This window comes from Geotrypetes seraphini, chromosome 3 (assembly GCF_902459505.1).
Source record: "Geotrypetes seraphini chromosome 3, aGeoSer1.1, whole genome shotgun sequence".
Taxonomy (NCBI): Eukaryota; Metazoa; Chordata; class Amphibia; order Gymnophiona; family Dermophiidae; genus Geotrypetes; species Geotrypetes seraphini.
The window spans coordinates 377,157,359-377,179,549 of NC_047086.1; the positions used below are offsets into that span (position 1 = coordinate 377,157,359).

The following is a 22,191-nucleotide window of genomic DNA, read 5'->3' on the forward strand; positions in this document are numbered from 1 at the left end:
CCCTAAAGCCAGCTATCTTCTACTATTAGCGGTTTGCTGGCCAAGAGCCATTTCAAATCAACTAAATAGTGCTGAATATCATAGGGCATGAGCTTGATCGTTGGAAATGGGGGACTTTTGCCTTTTTGTGGCTTTTGGCATTCAAAGCGGTGGGCACTGGAGGATTAAGGGATTTGCCCAGGGTCACAAGGAGCAGCCCTGGGACTGTGATCTCACAACCTCTGGGCGTAGAGACAGCAGCTCTACCAGCGAGCAACACCTTAGGCTTACAAAGCCAAGCTCTATGGCTGGCATAAGTGCTGACATCGACTGTACTGCAGGCCCAAATTTTCCCTTTGACACTATTATTCTTAAAAATAAAATAGGCCATTACATTCCTTTTTTAGAATGGGCACCCAATTATAGAATTACCCCCCACCAAGGGCGTGATATCTTGTCTCTTCTGTTTTATTGCTATTTCACCAACCCAGGCCTGGTCGTTATTGTTTATTTCCTGTTCTTTATTCTCTTTTTGTCTGCAAATGCTTTCTTCATGGAACCATTTCATCAAATCCATAGGTAAAAGTAAAGGTATTAAACAATTTATTTTTTCTTTCTTATGAATTCCATATGCCTAATTTTTGTATGTTATCAGTCATGGCAATGTGTTAAAAGCTGTTTGCACTGATTATGTGAGGTAGGTAATAGTCATTATTTATTATTGTTTTCCTAATTCATGGACATGCTGTTAAGGTAAGATAATAAAAGCAGCTTTAAATGCGAAAGCCGTGCAGTAGCATTTTGTGTGAATGGTGTGAAGCATTAGCTAATAATGGTATTGAACTGGAACTAATTATACACCCTGAAGACGAACGTACAGTCGACATTACAGGTATGAATTTAATTATTACTAGTAAACTACAGTCGGAATGAATAGTTTCCGATGCTGCCATGCTGTTTATGAACACTGAGACTGCGGAGTGATCCTGATCAGACCTTACCACCCTTTGACGTAAGTTTTAAGCATGAATTTCATTGATTTCGGACGGTCCTCGGTATGCCACGCTCTTGTACAGTGTTTGTCGGTGAAAAAGAATCTGTCCGAGATAAGAATAAGAACGAAAGCAAAGGAAAAGTGAGCAGCATAGAGAAGCAAGGTCTTATTACTTCGCTGATGTGAACGTGGGTGCGTGAACCGGTGTACCCGATTCTAATTCTGACTAGATGTCAAAGGTGACGTTTTAGTTGCGTTACCATTGAACGGAGTGATGTTTTTTGCTTGTGCTAATCCTAATCCGTAAGCAGTAATTAAGAGTTGTATTTTGTCATTTCAGATATGTCTTGTGTTCTAATTTTTCAAAGAAGGATGCATGTTTTAATCTAGAATGCTTTGATAGGATGTTGGACACACCAAACTCAATGACACTAAGAGCCAACTGTGAAACGTGTGCGACCCGGCTCAACAGATTTTGGATGGGTCCAAACTAGCTTGACGCTTTTGTCTTTACCGACTGATACATGTCTGGCTTTCTTTTGTCATTTACCTAGAGGAACTGCCTCCAAAGCCATTTTATCCCAGTAAATAGTAATTTTCTAAAGTAAATGGATGTTTCTGAAAATTGTCATCTTCAGAGTAGTTATAATGTGTATGTAAGGTTCACAGCAGATCAGTGGCGTAGCCAGTCAGCCAATTATGGGCGGGCCTGAGCCCAACGTGGGTGGACATCTCTCTCTCTCTTTTGCCCTCCCTTCCCATCACCCAGCCTGTGCAGCAGAATCTCTCTCTCTCTCTCTCTCTTTCCCTTTCCCTCCCTCCCTTCCCACCCCCCCTGGTCCCTACAGCAGATTCTTTCTTTCCCTCCCTTCTCACCCCTCAGCCCATACAGCAGATTCTCTCTCTCCCTCCCTTCCCATCCCCCTAGCCTGTGTACCATTTATTCAGGTCACCGGCAGTTCTTACATGCTGCTAGCAGCTGACCCAGAAGCCTTCCCTCTGACGTAAAGCGCAAACACATCAGAGGGAAGGCCTCTGGGTCAGCCGCCGGCAGCGTGTACAAACCGCTGCTGGTGACCTGTAGCTACTGAGTGACCACACCTGAAACCAAACTGTGTGGGTTAGGCCCACCCATACCCAACCGTGGCGATACCCCTGAAGTGGATGAACTCAACTACAGTGGTACCTTGGATTATGAGCATAATCCGTTCCAGGAGCATGCTCGTAATCCAAAATGCTCGTATATCAAAGCAAGTTTCCCCATAGGAAGTAAGGGAAACTTGCTTTGATATGTTTCCACCCCTCACCTTCCTCCCCCCCCCCCCGAGGCCAGCAGCGCTGCTCTCCCCCCACGAGAACCGGCATTGCTCCCCCCGAAGGCCCCCCCCTGCGATCCGGCACCCCCCCCCCCTTCCACGACCTGAGGTCCCCCCAACCCACCCGAACCCTCTTCTTACTTTTCTGTAGCCTACGCAGCGGTACCGGCACCAGCATGTCCTGTGCGTGGTGCCGGTGCCTGAAGATCTGCTTCCTGTGCTGGGCCTTGAGAGTTCACGTTCGACGTGAGAGTTCACGTTCGACGTGAACTCTCAGGCCTTGCACAGGAAGCAGATCTTCAGGCACCGGCACCACGCACAGAACATGCTGGTGCTGGTGCCGCTGCGGAGGCTACAGAAAAGTAAGAAGAGGGTTCGGGTGGGTTGGGAGGACCTCAGGTCGCGGCAGGGGGGTGCCCGATGGCAGCGGGGGGGGGGGGGTGCCGGATCGCGGGGGGGGAGGGTGCCGGTTCGCAGGGGTGGGTGCTCACAAATCGAAGCGCGCTCGGTTTCCGAGGCGCCGATTTTGCGAATGTTTTGCTCGTCTTGCAAAACACTCGCAAACCGGTGTACCACTGTACATTAAGAAAATAAACTCCTGGGGATATGGTTACATTGTGGAAGTAAAGCACACATACCAGATACCATTTTTAAATCTGTATGCTTGCTTTCCTACTTTCACCTGCTCACAGGAAAGGGAGATTCACAGTCTGAGGGTATAACTAAGCAGATAGCTTTCTTTGAGCAGCACCTACCAGTTTCATGGGTGGAAAATTCTCCACGGAAAATTGCTTCTGTTATGTCTTTTTGCCAGACATCACAGAGAATTGCTGAGGTTATCAGTAATGTTTCTACCCGTCTACCATACAGTCAGCTGGGTAAATCGATGTCAACTTGCATTAAACATGGTTTGACATACCGAAATAAAAACACGCTTACAACAATTTCAATTGAATCAGTTCAGACACGTGAATTAAACTGAGCCTCAAAAATTGAAGTAAGCTGTAAAAAATATATATATATATATATCTCAGACCTCAGTAATCAGCATCACTTTTCCAGGTAGGAGCAGCTGATACAAGGATAAATGCTGCTTATTGGGAGCAGAATCAGATTTTCAGCGGCATGCATCTCCGCTGGCTTCCGATATTTTCCAGGATACGCTTTAAATGGGCCTGTTTAACTTTAAAAATTCTATTTAGCATATGCTTTCTACTGGTACCACTTTCCTGGAATTCTCAAAGACTGGGTTTGGTCAGGACCATGCAAAAACTTAGGGCTAATTTTACGAAGGTGCGCTAGCGGTTTTAGCGCACGCTATAGCATGCTTTAGCTGAAAAACTACCGCGTGCTCAAGAGGAGGCGGTACCGGCTAGCGCGTGCAACTTTTTAGCGCGTGCTATTCCGCGCATTAAGGCCCTAATGTGCCTTCGTAAAAGGAGCCCTTAAATTGTCTTTTCCATCCCTTTAAAGCTATTGTTTCTATTGGTAAATAAGGGAAATCTTTTTCGTTTAAACTAACAGAAATATGACACGATATTCCCCTAAGGTTAAGAGAATTAGGTTCACTTAAATCCTTTCGCAAAAAAACTTAAAAACTTGGCTGTTCTCAAAATTGTAAGTTCTGTTTTTGGGTTTTTTTTTCTTTTTAATTCTTTTACTTTATTGTAAACCGAGTCGAGCTTTATTAGATGAAGATGACCCGGTCTATCAAGTCAAGTTTTAGTTTAGTTTAGATTTTCTGGATAGTGCTACTGAAAATTCTTCCTGGCCACTCCAACACTACCTCATAGTGCTGGGGATGGAGCTACATGTTATCCTGGGACTGCCAATTGATATTCAGCGCTGTCGTGTCTTGAAGCAGGACTATTGGGTGTTTCTGTTTTGGCATCGCCATTTTAGCACCACGGCTAGGGCACTGGACTTATTGCCTGCAAGAATTTGGGGCACTGGAATTTTGGAAGCCCCACCTCTTCCTCGCAGTGACCTCAGGTACTTGTTGGGAGCAGAATTCCTGCTTTCTTACTGCTGCTGCTTAGGAGGTCCTTGCTCAGAAGGGAAAATGTGGACTGTCCAAGGCAGTGCTTATGAGGGAAAGCAGAACAGAAACATAGAAACATGATGACAGATAAAGGCCAAATGGCCCATCCACAGCATCCACTATCTCCTCCTCCCCCTGTTGGCTAAGGCTCTTTACACCTGCATTGTGATGTCATAGAGCTTTATGGTTATAGAAACATAGCAACATAGAAACATGATGGCATATAAAGGCCAAATGGCCCATCCACAGCATCCACTATCTCCTCCTCCCCCTGTTGGCTAAGGCTCTTTACACCTGCATTGTGATGTCATAGAGCTTTATGGTTATAGAAACATAGCAACATAGAAACATGATGGCAGATAAAGGCCAAATGGCCCATCTAGTCTGCTCATCCGCAGTGTCTCTTTCTCTCTCTGAGAGATCCCACGTGCCTATCCCAGGCCCTCTTAAATTCAGTCACAGACCACCTCTTCCAGGAGACTGTTCCACGCATCTACCACCCTTTCCTTAAAAAAAAAAGTATTTCCTCAGATTACTCTAGAGTCTATCACCTGTCTTTCTTCTGTCCGAGGATCCAAGACTGCATAAAGCAGGCAGATGCCCTGCTCCTGATGAATACCGGAAGTCATTGTGAAGAGATGGAGGAAGTAGAGGACTTTGGATGTTGCCATTGGGTCCAGAATTATTGAGGGCATAAGTCCAACACTTTTATAGCAGCGCTAAAATGCCAGCACCAAAACGGCAATACCCAAAGCTCACGAACCCATCCTATCTTATCTGGGTAGTCATTCAAGTACTGGCCCTAAATATTGGTAGCATCTGGGAAACTTCTAGTGGCCACCTTATACATAGATAGTCCACACTGGTTTTCTAATATGACCTGGCACTAAGGCCATTGCATACAATACGACCCTGAGCTAAATTAGCACAACTTGTGGTAAAATAAGCCTTCTTAACAGTAGTCCACATTAATAACTCAACCCCCACCCCTCTAAATGTCGGTGTATAATTTTAAATGCCACAGTAAGCATTTTAAATCAACTCCAGCTGCTGAATTTAAATGTAATGTAATGTAATTTATTTCTTATATACCACTACATCCGTTAGGTTCAAAGCGGTTACAGAAAATATACATTAAAAATTATGAGCAAGAAAGGCACTTTTGAAATTCCCTCACTGTCCCGAAGGCTCACAATCTAACTAAGGTGCCTAGAGATTAGTAAAGAAGTGAAGAGTTCAGAAAAAGGAAAAAATGAGAAAGAAAACATTCTAACAGGAATGTATTGAATTAAGTATTATGGAAGATAGAGGAGAGAGGAGAATGAAATAGTTGATAGTTTGATAAACAGCAGGACTCGTATTTTAATCTGACCTGTTTAAAGTTAGCTTAGATTTTGGAGCTGAATTTTTGTGAGGTATGAAGCTAGAATTTCCTCCCCCCCCCCCTAATACAGTGGCAACTTGGTTTGCAAGCATAATTTATTCCAGAAGCATGCTCGTAATCCAAAGTGCTTGTATATCAAAGCAAATTTCCCCATAGGAAGTCATGGAAACTCGGACGATTCGTTCCACATCCCCAAAACTGGCTGGTGTGAGGGAGAAGATGTGCACATAGGCTGTGCCTGCAACCGATGACTTTAGGAGGGGGACCGGGGGGGGGGGGGGGGGGAGAAATCTGCTGAGCTGAGTCAGGATCCGTATGCGCTCGTGTATCAAGACCATGCTCGTTTTGCGAGTTAAAAATTGCGGGACTGTTTTCCTTGTCTTGTAAAACACTCGCGAACTGAGGTTTGACTGTATATTGTTTGCTTATCTACGAGAAAGATTTACTATTCTATGTAATGTGCTGCACTCTGTCATATCATATGCTCCATTACACTCTCAGAATGAAATCTACTGTATATTTGAACTAGGCTTAGTTATGTTGAAATATTAACCTTTTGAATTGTGCATTGGATATAGGTTATCGCTGTTCATTACATCTTATTAGATGCTCGTCAGTGTTATCTCTATTATTGAACTGCAATGTGAACATGGAGGACTGGGTTAGAAAGTGGCTGTTTGGAATAAGTATACAGATTAACAGATATTGATTCTGAAATCCTTTTTTGATTGTATCAGTTGCCAAGCATTAATTATTGAAATTACTGTGTGGTATCTGCATAGGCTGGCTATTAATTGGTGGGAACTTTCCAAGCAACTTTAGGCTTAACGGATTTTCCTTCCGGAAAGTCCGGACCCATGGCCACGCCCCTCCCAGGACCACCCAGTTCCGCCTCCGTCTTGCCCTGTTCTGCCCCCCGGCCAGCATCCACACGTGTGTGGACATGACGCAATGATATCATGCGTGCGCATGGCGTCACAGCGCTGTGACCACGCATGTACGGACGCCCCTTCCCGACGCGATTATGTCGGGAAGATTTTCAGAACCCGGATGGACTCCCGGTCATGTCCTCAAAAGGAGGACATGTCTAGGAAAATCCGGGTGTGTGGTAACCCTACAAGCACTTTCCATATGCTCAGTGCGGAGACAATTTTCCTGCTATGCATTAACTGCATTGCAGATAACAAGATTCAGTTAGCTACAGCTGTTTAGGTGATGTTCAATGAGCCGTGTTATTTGCCACATTTTTAGAAATGTGCATTTGTTTGAAATGACATGGGAAATTTGAAAGTCGAGCCATAGCCATTTTGAAAACAATCGCAATGTTTGTGGTGCATATCCAAATGGAATGCTGAATGATTTTCCCCTGATGTAGTGCTGTGAAGGAGCGAGACAGCTACGGATCGCTGTCGGGAATAAACTAGAGCACTGTTCTTCAACCGCCGGTCTGTGGACCGGTGCAGGTCGGCAGTAAATTTCTGCCGGTCTGCACAGGGCCGTCGAGATTGATTAACTTCAATTTCCTGCCGGTCCGCGCAGGGCCAGCAAGATCGACGAGATATTTCAGCTGGTCCGCGCTGGGCTGGAGAGATCATGGGGACCCTCCGACAGTAGCTTTCTTCCTCTCTGCAGCTCTCCTTACTTACCAGCGCAGCGATTCACTAAGGCAGCCTTGGGGCTTTTGCTGAGTCGCGGCCACCTCTGATGATGCAACTTCCTCTTTCCTCAGAGGCGGTGCGACCCAACAAAGGACCCGAGGCTGCCTTCCTGAATCGCTGCGCTGGCAAGTAAGGAGAGCTGCTGGGAGGGGAGAAAGCCACTGTTGGAGGCTGGGAAGCTACTGGGCAAGGGGAAAAAAGGGACTGCTGCTACTGGACCTGGAGAGGGAGAAGAAGAGATGCTTGTGGGAGGGAAGGAGGGAAAAGGAGTCTGGGAAGCTGCTGGGCAAGGGGAAAAACGGGACAGCTGCTATTAGACCTGGAGGGAAGGATAAGGAGAGATGCTGCTGGGAGGGGAGGAGGGAAAAGAGTCTGGGAAGCTGCTGAGCAAGGGAAAAAAAGGGACAGCTGCTACTGGACCTGGAGGGAAGAAGAAGGATAGATGCTGCTGGGAGGGGAGGAAGGGAAGAGAGTTAACTACTGGACAAGAGGAGGAGGGAAGGGAGAAGGAAAAAAGGAAGGAAACAGCTGGTAGGGAGATTAGTGAAGGGGAAGGGGAGATTAGTGGAGGGGAAGGGGAGAGACAGGCATGAGAAAGTAGAGAGATTGATGGGAAGGGGTCAGCAGAGAAATAAGCAGAGAGGGACAACGATGCTAGATCTGGTGTAGGAGAGATAAAAAGGAGAGAGGGGGCACAAGCTGGATGGAAAGGGGAGAGGGGCATAAAAAGAAGACAGATACCATATGGAAGGGGGAGAGGGCAGACAGTGGATGGAAGGGGCAGATGCTGGATTGAAGAGACAGAGGGCAGACGCTGGAAGGAAGAGAGTGAAAATAAGATGAAAGCAGAAACCAGAGAAGGCAAAAGGTAGAAAAATAATTTTATTTCTATTTTATGATTAGAATATATCAGATTTGAAATATATATCCTGCTAGAGCTGGTGTTAGACATAACTGGGGACTGCAAAACCCAGGTAGTGCTTCTTTAGCTTCCAGCTGGCTTAGGGTGCTCTCTGACCGGGGGCAGTTGTCCTAGTTGCACTCCCCTAACACTATTCCTGTCATGTGTGACTGCAGTATTCTGTTAGCATGATATTTCTGTGTAGCATTCTGTAATAAAATTGGCTTGTTCAGTTTTCTTGATAGTAGAGGGGATATATGTGAAGGGGAGGGGAGACAGGGGTTTTGTTGATCCTTGCCCTTGTATTATTTGTATTTATAAAATGACAATTGTACAGTATATTGTTTCTTTTTATACTTTAATAAAATACATTCAATATAAAATCATAACTGAGGCTTGTGCGGATGGGATCAGATGATTTGCGGGGTCCGAACTCGCGGAGATGGGGCGGAAACGGGGTTTTTAAATTTTAGTCCTAGTAGTTTGCCGGTCCACAAAATAATTCTTTTATTTCTGCCGGTCCACGGGTGTGAAAAGGTTGAAAAACGCTGAACTAGAGGATGAGTTCCGGCAAAAGAAGTTGAACTTTTTTCGAAAGAAGATTGAGATAAGTCATTTCTGATAACTACCGGGGCTCGCCTCATAATATGTTAGAAGCACTATAGCTAGTTATATTATGTAGCTAATTCCTGAATAGCCATCACATTTGAGAAGTGATATTGTTGTGGACTTTCACTGAAGAATATGTTGTTGACAAGTCATCAATTTATACATGAAAGTTTTTTATTCAGATAACATAGTAACATAGTAGATGATGGCAGATAAAGACCCGAATGGTCCATCCAGTCTGCCCAACCTGATTCAATTAAAAAAAAATTTTTCTTATCTATTTCTGGGCAAGAATCCAAAGCTCTACCCGGTACTGTGCTTGGATTCCTACTGCCGAAATCTCCGTTAAAACCTACTCCAGCCCATCTACACCCTCCCAGTCACTGAAGCCCTTCCCAGCCCAACCCCACCAAAAGGCCATACACAGACACAGACTGTGCAAGTCTGCCCAGTACTGGCCTTAGTTCAATATTTAATATTATTTTCTGATTCTAAATCTTCTGTGTTCATCCCACGCTTCTTTGAACTCAGTCACAGTTTTACTCTCCACCACCTCTCTCGGGAGCGCATTCCAGGCATCCACCACTTTTTTTTTTTTTGGAGGGGGGGTTTCAGACCCGTGATGATACACTTATGTACACTTATGTGTCTGGGAACCAGAGATGTTGAGGCCTGTGTTTTTTTCCTCTTTGTCTTTATGATTTAATTATTGGTTTTCAGAAGTAATATGTTTAATTTTGGAGTTAATGTTATAAGCATAACGTCTGCGTCTGTGTTGGTTAGTGTTTTCACAGTGAATATTGTTTCATGTCATTTTTGATATATAGTGACGGATATGTGGCATATGCAGAATATCTCTGATTCTATAAACAACACCTAATTTCTAGGTGCCGAGGCGTGCAATTATCAATCATCCACTAGGCGCCGTTTATACATGGGTTGATTCATAAATCATAACAACTATATTTTTTCTCTTGAAAATGCACCACCACCGGAAATCTAATATATACATTTGAAAGTACTTCTTAATGTTGACACCAGATAAGAGATGAGTGCAGGTGTCTCTGGTAGGGAGAAGCGAAAAACATGACATTTGAAATCATTGTTTTATTATAGCATATGGTATACAACGTAGAAACATGATGGCAAATAAAGGCCAAATGGCCCATCCAGTCTGCCCATCCGCAGTAACTATCTTCGTCATAAGGCATATGGGGACAGATTTAAAGATCTCAATTTGTATACTTTGGAGGAAAGGCGGGAGAGGGGAGATATGATAGAGACATTTAAATACCTACATAATATAAATGTGAATGAGTCGAGTCTCTTTAATTTGAAAGAAAAAACTGAAATGAAAGGGCATAGGATGAAGTTAAGAGGTGATAGGCTCCGGAATAATCTGATGAAATACTTTTTTTTACAGAAAGGGTGGTAGATGTGTGGAACTGTCTCCCAGAACAGGTGGCGAGATTGTGGTGCAGTAGTTAAAGCTATTGCCTCAGCACTCTGAGGTTGTGGGTTCAAACCCATGCTGTTCCTTGTGACTCTGGGCAAGTCACTTAATCCCCCCCATTGCCCTGGATACATTAGATAGATTGTGAGCCCATCAGGACAGACAGGGAAAAATGCTTGAGTACCTGAATAAACTCATGTAAACCGTTCTGAGCTCTCCTGGGAGAACGGTATAGAGCAGGGGTGTCCAATGTCGGTCCTCGAGGGCCGCAGTCCAGTCGGATTTTCAGGATTTCCCCAATGAATATACATGAGGTCTATTTGCATGCACTGCTTTCATTGTATGCTAATAGATCTCATGCATATTCATTGGGGAAATCCTGAAAACCCGACTGGATTGCGGCCCTCGAGGACCGACATTGGACACCCCTGGTATAGAAAATTGAATAAATAAATAAATAAATAAAGAGGTGGTGAAGACAGAGACTGTGTCTGAATTCAAAAGGGCCTGGGATAGGCACATGGGGTCTCTCGGAGAGAGAAAGAGATAATGGTTACTGCGGATGAGCAGACTAGACCATTTGGCCTTTATCTGCCATCATGTTTCTATTATCTCTTCCTCTTTCTAAGAGAATCCCATGTGCCTATCCCATGCTTTCTTGAATTCAGACACAGTCTTTGGGCCTGATTCTGTATCGGACGCCCAGTCTCAGCAGTCGCCTAAGTGGCTTTTGAGAATTGCGCACAGGCATCCTATATAGAATTGGATCTGTCCCGATGGACAGACACCTAATCCCTCCTAACCATCTCGATTCTCTAACCGGTGTCCATGTCGCAGGCACCGGTTAGAGAATTGTGTTGCTGCTGAGCTGATCGCGGCAAGGGAATCTCCCTGGCGTGATCAGCTGAGCAGCCACGGCAGGAAACCCCCGTTCTGCGAAGTCAGCTGGCAGGAGTGATGCCCAGTCCCTCCTGCTGGCATGCCTCCCCCCCAAATGTCCCCAAGAGGAAGGATTCCCACCCACTCCCTCCTGCCGGTAGTTTTGATCACAAACTATCCTTTCATGACCACATCAGTAGCATTGTTAAATCCTCTTTCTTTAGGCTTCGTCAAATTCGCTCTGTTTCTCAATTTCTTTGCGCTAATTCTCTCAATATTCTTATCTACTCTCTCGTGATTTCTAAAATAGACTACTGTAATGCCCTGTTCAATGGAATAGCTCAAAATGAAATCAAAAGTCTACAAATCATTCAAAATGCATCCATTAAGCTCATTTTCAAAGCTAAGAAGTTTGATCATGTAACACCCCTTCTTAAGAAAGCGCACTGGCTTCCAGTTGCTCATCGGGTAACATATAAACTATGTCTGCTCACATTTAAATCCCTTCTTTTTAAAACTCCGGCTTTCATTTACAAGTTACTAATTCCATACACTTCCAATAGAACATTAAGATCCGCTGAACAGCATTTGCTGACGATTCCTTCCCTTAGAATTATTAATACTAGACGACAATTGATCTTTTCAGTCACGGCCCCCAAAATTTGGAATTCTCTCCCTAGCCACTTAAGGGAAGAACCCAATATGGAAAAATTCAAGGGTAAACTAAAGAGCTTTCTCTTTAAAGATGCCTTTGTAAATTAATCATTTAGTCTTCTATCTAATTTTATTTTTTCTCTATAATTTTATTGAAGTAATTTTTATCTTCCCTCTCCTTATGTATCTCCCTTATTTGTTTCTATAACTTTTAAACAAATTGTAACTCTTATCCATCTCCTCCTTTATGTTCCTAGTTTTGTTAAATTTGTCAATAGTCTCGTTAGTCTTAGTTTTGTCATTTACTATATTATTCCCCTTATTTTGTAATTTTTATTATTATGTACATCGCTTAGAATTTAGATTAAGCGATTAATCAAATTATTATTAAACTTGAAACTTGAAGATCACCCTCTGTTGCCTTCCACTCAACCAGTTCCTGATCCAGCCCGACACTTTGGGGCCCATCCCAAGGGCAGTCAGTATATTTATAAAATGCCTGTGTGGAACACTGTCAAAGGCTTTGCTAAAATCTAAATACACCACATCTAGCTCACTCGTATCTAATTCTAAGGTCACCCAGTCAGGGAAATTGATCAGATTTGTCTGACAAGACCTAGCTCTAATGAATCCATGTTGCATCCGGTTCTCTAATCTACCAGATTCCAGAAACTTCACCATTCTCTGTTTTAAAAGTGTTTCCATTAATTTGCATACCACAGAAGTCAGACTTGCCGGCCTGTAATTCCCTACTTCTTCCTCACTTCCACTTTTGTGGAGAGGGACCACAGCCGCCCTTCTCCAGTCTTCCGGTATCACTCCCGACTCTAGAAAAGCATTTTAAAGGTCAGTCAGCGGAGCCAGCAGAACTTCCTTCAGCACTCCGGCTCCATCGCTTTGTCTACTTTTAATATAGCTAGCTCCTCACGAACCCAAAATTTATCAAAGTCTACCATTCTTCCACCCCTACTTGCATTTGTCTTCGGCAGTCCCTCTCCTGGCGCTTCAGCTGTGAGCACAGAACAGATATATTTGTTAAGCAATTCAGCCTTTTCTTTATCAGCTTCCACATATTTCTCCCCTTCACCTTTGAGTCTCACAATGCCACTTTTGCACTTCTTCCTATCACTGATGTATCTTAAAGATGTCTTGTCACCCCATTTTATCGTGTCAGCTATTTTTTCTTCCATTTGCATCTTTGCTTTCCTGATGTCTACTCGGCCAGCCTCTCCTATCTTTTCAGATATTTTTGCCTGTCTTCCTCTTTCTGCAATCTTTTGTAGCTTATGAAAGCTAGCCTCTTATTTCTTACCTTCTTAGCTACTACTTTCGAGAACCAAAGCTGCCTTCTTTTCCTCTTACTTTTACTTGCTTGCCTCACAAAAAGGTCTGTCACCCTTATAATAACTCCTTTCAGTTTTGCCCAGTGCATTTAACATATAACACTATTCCCTCTTCTTTTCTTCCTACCCTGTCTTTCCTGAACAGATTATAGCTCCGTAAAACTACATTCCAGACATGGGTCTCTGTGAACCATGTCTCCGTGATCGCCACTATATCCAACTCATCTTCTTCCATCACAGTTTCTAGATCTAGAAACTTGTTTCCCATTCTTTAAGCATTATTACTGCTTTCCAGACATTGCCCCCTTTTCCCATCTGTGTAGAGGTATTCAGTGATTTACTTACCTGAGGACTTATACTCACCCAGGGTCTTTGATCACCCTGCCCCATTGCTTCTAGTTTAAAGCCCTCTTCAGTAGATTAGCCAGCCTGTTGCTGAAGATACTTCTTTGATAGATGCATACCATCCCTGCTCAGTATCCTTTGGAAAATCCCATGTTCCAAGAAGCTATAATGGTCTTGATGACACCATCCACCTTGCCACACATTCATCTCCATGATGTGAACTTCTCTGCCCTGACCTTTACCCTCGACAGGGGGGATGGATGAGAATACCACCTGTGCACCTGACTGGTTCACCTTCTCTCACAGAGCCACAAAGTCACTTTTGATATGATTACAGAGATACCTGGCAGTATCATTAGTGCCAACGTGGATGAGCAGCATTGGATAATAGTCATAAGGTTTGATGAGTCTTGACAAGCTTTCCATAATATCTTGGATTTTGGAACCAGGCAGACAGCATAACTCCCTGAACACCTTTGCACCCCTCAGAAGAGAATCGCCAACCAGCACTACCTTATGCCTCCTAGTGGTCATGGATCCAGCAATTTTGGAGATTTCAAGCTTTGATCTTTCCTTTCCCTAGGATGCTCTCATTTCCACTTCCAGGGCCACATACTGGTTCTTCAGCTCAATCTTACCTCAACATAGCCTCTTCTTCCCCACTGCTGGAAATCTTTGACTCCTCATGAACTATTTCAATGATGTACCTCTCATTCTCATGGATGCTTCTCAGTCTTGCCACATCCTCTCTCAGTTCCTTTACTTCCTTTATGAAGTAAAGGAACTGATTCAAGTTGAAGAGAACTTGCACGTGGAACTACTCTCTCTGCTTGGGTAACATTTTCTGTCTGCATAGAGACAGAAGCTGTATCCTGAGCAGCAGCTTTGGTGACACGATGTTTTCCAGCCATACCGTGGTTGCAGAAGTACTTAACACCTGTAAGAAAAAAGAAAGAGCAGAAAAATCCTACCAAAGCAATGCCCTGCTCCTGGTTGGCCATGGGGTGGGTCAGATCCGTTTTCATTTTTTGGGCTATTTTTAAGCCCTCTTAGACCCCCCCCCTTAAGCCTTACCTGGTGGTCTAGCGGGTTTTAGTGGCAGGCGCGATCATCCTACGCTCCTGCCCTGTGCAGATCACTCATAGGAAATGGCTGCCGTGAGCTCCCATCATAGTCTGTGGCTATCAGCATCTGGAATTTTATGATGGGGTCTCGATTCAGGAGATTAAAAGTTTGGGGGTGTTAGACTCCCTCTGTTTTTTTGGGGTCATATTGCCTCAGTGGTCAAAACTGTTTTTCAAAATCCATCTGGTACTGAAATTGCAAGGTTTGCTTTCTTCAGCTAATTTTCATCAAGTTATGCAATGTTTTGTATTATTGCATCTTGACTATTTCAATTCTCTTTTATATGGACTTCTAAAAAAGTCATTAAGTACTTTACAGGTGGCTCAGAACATAGCAGCAAGAGTGATTAGATTTAGTATCTCGTAGCAAACATGTGTCACCTTCGTTGGCTGATTTGCACTGGCTTTCGGTGGTTTGGAGAATTCAGTTCAAGATAGTGGTATTAGTGTATAAGGCACTGCACCAAATTTTGCCAAACATGGTAGCCTCTTTAATTGTACCATATGAGCCATCTCGTCCTATGCGTTCTCAGTCTAAACAACTGCTGGAAGTTCCTTCATTAACGATGTACTGTATAGCTAAGGTAGCTACTCATGCTCGTGTTTTTTGTGTAGTAGGTCCTCCATTGTGGAATGCTCTTCCAGACACTGTTCATCAGACAGTGTTTGGCTCATTATTTTCAGGAAGCTTTTAATTTGTGATGTGATGATGATATTACTGTTGTACTGGTTGTTTGTTTATTCATAAATGAATGGTGTTTGTCTTGAAATGCTATAGTTTATCAAACTATTTTATTTCCTTTTATAGGTTTTGAAGGTTTATTATCTTTTAGTAAGTCTTAATTTGTGATGTAACATTATTAGTGTTTTCATTTTGTGTGTTCATTTACAGCTTATGTATATTTTTGGTCACCAACATCAATTTTTGGGTATGCGGGCTATACCATATTTTTCGGGCTATAAGATGCACCTGACCATAAGACGCACCTACGTGTAGAGGAGGAAAAGCCAAAATTTGGTTCAGAATTTTTTTTTCTTGGTTTTTCCTGTACACGTAGGTATTTCTGGTGGTAGGCATTCCTCCGCCCCTATACCGTTTTTTAAACACTGGAAGTCCAGCATGGTCTCGCCAGGAGCTTTCCGCGCTCCTGGACGGCTGCCTCCTTTGTTGCTGCAGAGTGGTGAATAAGGCAGGAGCGTGAGCTTTTTGCTTCCTGCCTGGTCCGGCGCTGCTCGTTAGTTCTCACGATTCAGCAGCCATTCACGGAGTGGCGCGGAACTAGGCAGGAAGCGAAAAGCTCACGCTCCTGCCTTATTTGCCACTCTGCAGCAACAAAGGAGGCAGCCATCCAGCAGGAGCGCAGAAAGCTCTTGGCGAGACTGCACTGGACCATTGGCATTTAAACAACGGTATGGGGGGTGGGGGAGGTGTTAAAACCCCCCCCCCACAAAATTGTATTCGCTCCATAAGACGCATCCACTTTTCCACCTACTTTTTGGGGCGGAAAAAGTGCATCTTATGGAGCGAAAAATATGGTAAATCTTTTACATAAATAAATGTTAGTCAAGAGATACAAAGACTAAAACCGTTAATTACATAAATGAAAAAATGAGCCAAACATATGGCCTGGTCACTTAATTTTGCATGATATTGTCAATCACTGCATATTAAATGATGACAAATTTGATAGCAGTAAAGCACAATTAGGCAACATCATTTAAAAAAAAAAAAAAATTAGATTTAGCACAGGTTTTCCCATTGGTAGCTCAAGGTTAGTTACTTTCAGATACAGGAAGTATTTCCCTGTCCCTAGAAGGCTTACAACTTAGAGGTCTTATTTACTTACTAGTCTTTAAGCCCGTTACATTAATAACGGGTGCTAGAATAGATGTGTCTGTCTGTCTGTGTTTCTTTATGTCTCCTTGGCCGCTGTCTGTATCCTTCTGTCTCCCCCTCCCCCCCCCCGAGTAAAGCTGTCTGCCCCCAGCACCCACCACCCACCTCTGCCCCCCAAATGTCTCTCCATGGCCCTCTCTGTCTTCCCCCCCAGAGCAAAGCTGTCTGTCCCCAGCACACCTCCCCCCAAAGCAGCCCCCTTTCCCTATCTCTCCATGGCCCCTTCTGTCTCCGCCCAGCACACCCTCCCCCCCAAAGCAGCCCCCTTTCCCTCTCCCGCTGACTCTCTCTCTGGCCCCCTTTCTCTGTCTGTCTTTATGGCCCTCTCCCTGCCCCTGTCTTTCTTTCTTTCTGTCTCCCTCCCTCCCGCTGCCTGTCTGTCATTTTTCCCCATTTCCCTGTGCAGCAGCATTTCCATCCCACTTCCCTATGCAGCAGCAACAGCATTTTCCTCCTATCTCCCCCCTTTCCTGTGCAGAAACAGTAGCAGCATTTTCCCCCATCCCCCTTTCCCTTCTCTTCCCTGCTCCGTTCGGCCCCTCCCCCTTCTTTTACTGCCTTGTCCTGCTCGATCTGGCCTGCTCCTGACCCTCCCACCGCCGACAAACCTCGGGGCTCCAGCGGCGTAGGCAGCACTTTAAACACGCTGCTCTTCGGCCTTCTACTGCCGATTTCCTCTGCCGCGTCTGTCTCCAATGATGTCATCAGAGACGCAGCAGAGGAAATCGGCAGTAGAAGGGCGAAGCAGCGTGTTTATAATGCTGCCTACGCCGCTGGAGCCAGGAGGTTTGTGGAGGGCCGCTGGAGCCCCCTATGCCGCTGGAGCCAGGTTTGGAGAGAGCACAGTCGCGCGCCTTCAGCCCCCGCATGCGCCGTGAGGTTAGAATGTTGTCACAGAAGCACACCTCACGGCGCCACACCGCACGAATTTTCAAGAGCGCATGCGCGCTCTAGCATTTTATTATATATGATAGAAACATAGAGGTGTTTTTAGTGTCTGTAGCAGTTGAAAATGTCTTATAATTGAGCAACTTCCTCCCTAGTAGGGTTTTACCAAATATTCATATTCAATTTGATTCGGCATTGAATACAGTACACTTCTCCCCCCATATTCACGGTTTCAGTACATAAGAACATAAGAAGTTGCCTCCACTGGGTCAGACCAGAGGTCCATCGCGCCCAGCAGTCCGCACCCGCGCCGGCCCATCAGGTCCATGACCTGTCAAGTGGTCCCTGCCTCATCCTAAAACTTATCACTACTTCTATCCGTATCCCTCAATCCCCTTATCCTTCAGGAATTTATCCAAACCTTCTTTGAATCCCTGTAGTGTCTTCTGCCCTATCACAACCTCCGGGAGTGCGTTCCATGTGTCCACCACTCTGGGTGAAGAAGAACTTCCTGGCATTGGTTCTAAACCTGTCCCCTTTCAGTTTCTCCGAGTGCCCCCTTGTACTTGTTGTTCCCCACAGTCTGAAGAATCTGTCCCTTTCTACCTTATCTATGCCTTTCAAGATCACGGTTTTGCTTATTCGCGATTTTTCTCACGCTGACTCCTCCCCCAAATTACATCATCCATAAGTGCAGGGGGAGCGCGAGGCAGAGAGCGAGCGCAAGGGAAAAGTATGGAATAATTACCAAGCGTGTGGGGAGTGAGAGCTGAACCGGGGGGCAGGGAACGGGCGGGGAGCCTTCCATTTAACTAGTTCTCATGGGAAGTGCTGGATGCTGCGGCGGCTGCTGCTCTCCTAAAAGCCAGGCATGGTACGAGCCGGCAGAGCGGACCTGAAGCTCGACACTGCCGCTTCGTTGTCCATCTCGGTTTGCCAGAAATGAGAGGGGGGAGGGAGCTGTGCCAGAGCTTGAGTTAGGAGCGCATGCCGCCGCCTGAAAGGATGGGTGGGCGAGACCGAGACCGACGCGCAAGCATGGAGCTGGGTCCTGCTCCAGAGCCCTGGACTTTTCGGCATGGTTGGTCATTGGAGAAATTTGGACATGGGGAAGTCTGACCCCGGCTCTGCAGAGGTTCCCTCCTGGGGTGCACAAGGAAGATGTGTTGGAAGTTATTCGTGGTTTCATCATTATCCTGAGGGTTTTTAATAGAAAACCGCAAATAACTTATAAAAAAGTCTGCTCCGTCCCTAACCCCCCACGAATACGGGGGGAGAAGTGTATTTGTATTTGGCCGAATAGTGCTTGAAATTAGAATACAAATAATCTACTGTGCTACATCCTTCTAAAAAAATAAACACTTGATCTCTGATTTAACATTTTTTCTTTTCTTATTTGTTATGTTAAAGTTCAGGCTTGTGTCCCACTACCCAAGTTATGCTCTGTCCATCATGGTGACTTGTTTGTGCCACCCGTAAGGGAATTGAGACTGAATACCTCACGTGTGAGCATGTTTTCCTGCAGGAGCCCTCCAGGAATGCAATTGGCTACGTTTGTACATTAGAAAGCAATGGAATTTTGATGCTTTTAAGAAGTTATTGAAGAGACATTTATTCTGTAACATGAAATATGGGCATTAAAGCATTTGTAATTATGTAAGTGCTGGTCGCTAATTTGTTTGCGTTTTATGTGCATTTTATGGGTATTTTTTAATTGTGTATGTTTAAATTTTGAGCCACCTTGGAAAAGGCGGGTTATAAATAAAATAAATAAGTGATGCCTATTATTCATATTTGGCTGAAAAATATTTTCCCTAGCGCATGCGGTAGGGGCGTTTTGTGCTTTGGTTGTTACGGAGGTGGCGTTTGCTTCCCACCCAGATTGAGGATTGCTTTGCTACATCCCATTGGTCTCTGGATTCATCTGCTGCTGTTGCTAGGGAAGGAAAAATTATGTTCTTACCTGTTAATTTTCTTTCCCTTAGACGCAGCAGATGAATCCAGAACCCCACCCTTTCTGGATATTGTCTCTCGGTTTTTTCTTTTGCAACTTTCGCAGTTGGTTATTGTGGCAGGTTGTTTTCTGTATTATTGCATTTTGAGATTTGTTATGGGAAAGAAGTTTTTTTTAACAGGCTATTCCTATTGTTGGTTACGGATGCTTGGGAAAGGAGCTATACTGGATAAACAGGACCACCTGTTAATCAGTTTCTCTATCTCCGCCTACTGGTAGATGTGGGCTATCCCATTGGTCTCTGGATTCATCTGCTGCGTCCTAAGGGAAAGAAAATTAACAGGTAAGAACATAATTTTTCCTTCCGTTATTCGTATTTGACCATTAATTTGGAAAATAGATGTTTTCCAGCTGCGATAAAATAGTGGGCAGGAAAAATCCACAAAGGATGGGCTAAGACTACTTTTTACTGCTGCTTAGTAAAAGGACCCCACATAATTTTATAAAGACAAGTGAAAAATTAAAAAGTGCTGTGATTAGATACCCGCTTGTACAGTTAACCCCCTCAGTAACTGCAAAAAGAATAGACGTCTGCAGATGTGCGTTGCCCCTGGCAGAGTTGACATTTTCACAGCTACAGATACTTAGAAACAATATAGCATTTCCGATTTCTTATTACTTTAGTCTTTGATGTGAAAATGAAATAGCACTAGAGTTGTATATTGATTGTACACTATTTCAAGATGCTGAGAACAAATGCACCCTCTTACGCTGGTCCTTGAATTATTCATATGTGCTTCTGCTGTGTGGTAGCAGATAGAGGCCCTTCTCCAATCACAGAGCGGTGATTAGCATGTAGGAAACGTGGTTAATCAAGGGATAATGTCAATGGATTGGCAGCCTGTGGCAAGATAATTGTCCTTTACTGTCACAGTAAAATGCCAAAGCAGAGCTGAGAATTCTACAGGACGTGAATATCAAGGTGAAACTGAAACATTTTTTGAACAAAAAAAACCATTCTGTAAATCCTTGCCTTTCCCAATGACATTGGTATACTGGCACACAAAATAATTTGCAATCAAGAAAACTATGTGAAAATATTGTAATACTAACCTTAATTAAGTAGAAATGGTCAGTTGTTAATAGCACAAGGGAGCTAAAAAAATTTTGGGGAATCATCTGACAACACAGCACATTTTTCTAAATTAGTTTTTCACGCTCATTTCAGATCTGTTGTTAGTTTTTTTTTTTCAGTCACGTAAACTTTTAAAGCTATAACTAATGTTAATTTATAGCGTTTTAGCAAATAGGGTTTTAAGAATTGCAGCATCAACTTAAAGAAATGTTGCAGTATCTTCGGTCCAAAGTCAAATAAGCACACAGCATAGCATAATTATACTGGACTGTGTCACTTAGCAACCAATATTTCTTCAGAAATGCTTAGAGGATGATTTCTTTTAGTGAGTTGTGTCTGGATTGTCACGGCACAACATCCAGCAGTAGTCGGCCATCATACTCTAATTCCAGAAATCTTGGTAGCGATGCTCGATTAACTGAATGTCCTGGTGAAAATGTTCTCCTTACTCGTCACTCACCATACCAAGATTTTCCAGAAAAAAGTCAAGATGTGAGTGCAAAAAGTGTATTTTTAATGACAGACAAGTTTCTGATATGAGTCAAGGAGATTCTGAACTCTTTCCTTGTATGAAACAGACTTACGGTTGCCCAGAAAGTTTTCCACTAAGCACTTGAATACCTCCCAAGCTACAAAGCTCAGCTGCTGAGAGATTGCTTAAAATCTTCATCCTGCATAACGGACTTGATCTGTGGACCTATAAATATCCCTTCCTTCAGTTTTGCAGTGCTGTTTTTTGGAAAATTCTTAACAAGATATTGAAAACCTGGCGAGTTTGCTTTACCCATGGCTTTTACCAGGTTTTTCATCAACTCCAGCTTGGTATGAAGAGGTGGAAGAAATATTTTATGAAGATTCACCAATGGCATAAACTTCACACTGCTTGTCCCTGGGTTATAGGTATCCCTCAACTGCCAGACACGCTTGACATAATGTTCAGCTGTAGATCTGCTATCCCACAAGCACAGGAAACAGCAGTATTTAGTGAATCCTCCTTGCATTCCCATTAGCATTTCAATGACCTTCAGATCACCACAGATGTTCCACTGGTGTGTTTTATAACTGATTGCTTCTAGTAAATTCTTCATATTCTCATAAGACTCCTTTAGATGAGCAGAATGGGCAATTGGTATACAGTACTCCCCCGAAATTCGTGGGAGTTCCGTTCCAGGAACCCCCGCGAATCTTGAAAAACCACAAATACGTTTTTTCGTGGGGGAGACTGAAGAGGGCAGCAGGAGAGGCAGGAGAGAGCAGCCGGAGCACCGGCGAGTGAAGGAAATCACTCACTATATGCTCCGACCGCCTCTTCCTGCACTAAAGTCGGGCCTTACCAATCAGGAACTGCTTTGACACGCAGCTCCTGATTGGTAAGGCTTGATTTTAGTGTATCGGGCGATGGTGCGTCCACATTTGGAGTACTGCGTCCAATATTGGTCGCCGTACCTTAAGAAGGACATGGTGTTACTCGAGAGAGTTCAGAGGAGAGCGACACGTCTGATTAAAGGGATGGAAAACCTTTCATACCCTGAGAGATTGGAGAAACTGGGTCTCTTTTCCCTGGAGAAGAGGAGACTTAGAGGGGATATGATAGAGACTTACAAGATCATCAAGGGCATAGAGGGAGTAGAGAGGGA

General features: G+C 44.1%; 1 protein-coding gene across 1 annotated transcript in view; it reads left to right on the forward strand.

Annotated features, from left to right (window-relative positions):
- Positions 1–22,191, forward strand: part of NRXN1 (neurexin 1) — a 1,819,236-nt gene that overhangs the window by 197,753 nt on the left and 1,599,292 nt on the right. The window contains 1 exon segment of the mRNA XM_033938516.1: positions 559–570. Within this exon segment, the coding sequence (XP_033794407.1) occupies positions 559–570 (12 nt within the window).